The sequence below is a fragment of the Cherax quadricarinatus genome, chromosome 38 (genome assembly GCF_038502225.1).
Source record: "Cherax quadricarinatus isolate ZL_2023a chromosome 38, ASM3850222v1, whole genome shotgun sequence".
Taxonomy (NCBI): domain Eukaryota; kingdom Metazoa; phylum Arthropoda; class Malacostraca; order Decapoda; family Parastacidae; genus Cherax; species Cherax quadricarinatus.
The window spans coordinates 30,570,206-30,573,701 of NC_091329.1; the positions used below are offsets into that span (position 1 = coordinate 30,570,206).

The following is a 3,496-nucleotide window of genomic DNA, read 5'->3' on the forward strand; positions in this document are numbered from 1 at the left end:
TACCCCAGCTAACCCTCTAGTTACACCAGCACATATTCAACCTGAATGGTATTTTCTATTTGCATACGCCATTCTTCGATCCATCCCAAACAAATTAGGAGGGGTTATCGCTTTAGTGTTATCAGTAGCAATCCTTTGATTTCTCCCATTCACCTCCTTATCAAAATTTCAAGGCCTCACTTTTTATCCTTTAAACCAGCTTCTATTTTGAACTCTTATCTCCACAATCATTTTATTGACATGGATCGGAGCTCGATCTGTAGAGGATCCTTACATTTTCACGGGTCAAGCTCTAACTGTTATTTACTTTTCCTATTATGTTGCTGACCCCTTGGCTACCCTTTTAACAGACCTTCTTCTTAAATGGTTATTTAGTTTATTTAAAACAAATGTTTTGAAAGCATTTGAAGGAAGAATTTTCCAGTACCCGCCAACATATAAATTTAGTTTACACTAAAATTAATTTTACCCTGAAGAAAAAAATTAAAAAATTTAAAGATATAGGAAGAAACCTCTTTCAAGCCATATACATCAATTTATCGTATCGCAATCGCGGTAAAGTTCCCCGCACCCAAATAAACGTAAACCCAACCATCACCAATTTTATATAAAATCCTAACCTTAAAACTCTTCCCCCTAAAAACAACAATGTTGATACTCCACTCATAAACAAAATTCTAACATATTCAGCTATAAAAATTAATACAAACCCTCCTCTCCTATACTCAGTATTAAATCCAGAAACCAACTCAGACTCTCCTTCTGCAAAATCAAAAGGAGTGCGATTTATCTCTGCCAAACAAGAACCAAGCCAAACTATAGATAATGGAAATGTTAATCAAATAAACCACATCCTTTCCTGATAATATCTTAATTCTATGAACCTAAATCTTCCAACTAAAAACACATAAGATAACAAAATTAAAGCCAACCTTACCTCATACGAAATAGTTTGTGCTACAGCACGAAGACTCCCTAATAAAGAATATTTACAATTTGAAGCCCATCCAGCCCTTAACAAAGGATAGACCCTTAGTCTTAAACAACATAAAAAAAATAATATTCCTATGTCAAAATCCACTAATCCTAAATCGTATGGAATAACCCTCCACAAAATTAAAGCAATAAATAAACCGAATACCGGCGACAAATAATAAGGTAAAAAATTAGATACTACCGGTGAATTCTGCTCTTTTACAAACAATTTAACAGCATCCGAAAAAGGCTGAAGTAATCCTAGAATGCCTAATTTATTAGGACCCTTACGAATTTGAATATAACCTAAAATCTTACGCTCCAGGAGAGTTACAAATGCTACTCCGACTAATACACAAACTATCAACATTAAATATCTCACAATTCTAATAACCACAGCACTATTCCCAATACTTTTACCTATAGAGTGTTTTCTATATAATTAAATTCTAAATTTAACGCATATTCTCTGCCAAAGTAAATTTAATTCCAGGTACACCTTCCAGTACACCTACTATGTTACGACTTATTCCACCTTAAACGGAAGCGACGGGCGATATGTACATACTTTAGTTCTCATACCACACTAACTTACTAAATTATGTGTTACAATTAAATCCCCCTTCACAGAAACTATTCTATTACTGATTCGTAATAAATAAATTTTATTGTAACCCATTTCTTCTCACCCATAAACTGCACCTTGATCTAATATACTTTACTTCTCAAATTTCAATAACTACCTCAACAAAGGTTATCTGATAATGACGGTATACAAACTGCTAAACAAGAGTAAGTAAGATTCTTCGTGTTGTATCATTTACAGAACAGGTTCCTCTAACAAGACTAAAATACCGCCAAATTCTTTGAATTTAAAGACCATATCTATTAATATTCAAGTTTTATTTTTATCTTCTAAGTATAATAGGGTATCTAATCCTGGTTTATATCTTAATTTCCGGGTTTGTTCCTCTTTGTAATTCAACTTCCATTTATTCCTAATAAACCAATTTCACCTTTTATTACTATAAATTTCAATTTACCTTTAAACGTAAAAATAACCTAAACTAAAATACTTTTACTAAGCTTTTAAGTCTAACCGCGATTGCTGGCACAAAATTTCATCAAACTTTTTATAATTTACTAAATCGGACCCTAATCCAATATTTAATCTTCCATACTGCGAATAACAAAACTATGACTGTATTATAAATTATCTCTATTTTATTTACCCCTTTCTCACCAAGATACACATATACCTTAATTATAAAATAAAAGTTTAAGCAAGAATCAAACTTTAAGCTTACCTCAACCTATTCAAGTAGGCACCTTCTTCTAGTCTAAGATTCAATCTTCTAAGAACACCCTAAATAACATAAATCTACAGCTAGCCCCCCTGTAACCTTAACCTCCCTAATAAGTATAATGCCTGATAAAAGGACAGTTTTGATAGAACTGCTAATGTAGCTTTACTACTTATACTACAAGATTCTCTCTTAAGCTTTAGTAATTATACATCTTCAAATTTGCAATTTGACGTCTTTTTTCCACTATAAAGCCTAACGCAACGATGATTTTTCTCAACAAATCATAAAGACATTGGTACTCTATACTTTGTGTTCGGAGCCTGATCCGGTATAGTAGGCACTTCCCTAAGACTAATTATTCGAGCCGAACTTGGTCAACCAGGAAGATTAATCGGAGACGATCAAATTTATAATGTAATTGTTACAGCCCACGCCTTCGTAATGATTTTCTTCATAGTTATACCAATCATAATTGGGGGTTTTGGAAATTGATTAGTCCCCCTTATACTTGGAGCCCCTGATATAGCCTTCCCTCGAATAAATAATATAAGATTCTGACTTTTACCATTTTCTCTCACTCTTCTCCTTACAAGAGGAATAGTAGAAAGAGGTGTTGGGACAGGATGAACAGTTTACCCTCCTCTAGCAGCATCAATCGCCCATGCAGGAGCATCAGTCGACCTTGGCATCTTCTCCCTCCATTTGGCTGGAGTTTCCTCAATTCTCGGGGCTGTAAATTTTATAACTACAGCAATCAATATACGAACCAGAGGAATATCCATAGACCGAATACCTTTATTCGTATGGTCCGTCTTCATTACCGCAGTACTTCTGCTTCTATCCCTCCCCGTTCTAGCAGGAGCAATTACTATACTTCTTACAGATCGAAATTTAAACACTACTTTCTTTGACCCTGCTGGCGGAGGGGACCCTATTCTCTACCAACACTTATTCTGATTTTTTGGGCACCCTGAAGTCTACATCTTGATTCTACCAGCTTTCGGCATAGTCTCACACATCGTCACACAAGAATCAGGCAAAAAAGAAGCATTCGGCACACTAGGAATAATCTATGCCATAACAGCAATTGGAATTCTAGGATTCCTCGTGTGAGCTCACCATATATTCACTGTAGGCATAGATGTAGACACCCGAGCATACTTTACATCAGCAACCATAATTATTGCTATTCCCACAGGAATTAAGATCTTCAG

At 34.8% G+C, this 3,496-nt stretch overlaps 1 protein-coding gene across 1 annotated transcript; it reads right to left on the minus strand.

Annotated features, from left to right (window-relative positions):
• Positions 1-442: 442 nt before the first annotated feature.
• Positions 443-1,373, minus strand: LOC128705058 (NADH-ubiquinone oxidoreductase chain 1-like). Its single transcript, XM_070092216.1, is given in 1 exon segment — positions 443-1,373. A coding segment is annotated over 1 exon segment (828 nt). The 5' UTR covers positions 1,346-1,373; the 3' UTR covers positions 443-517.
• Between the last annotated feature and the right edge of the window lie 2,123 nt (positions 1,374-3,496).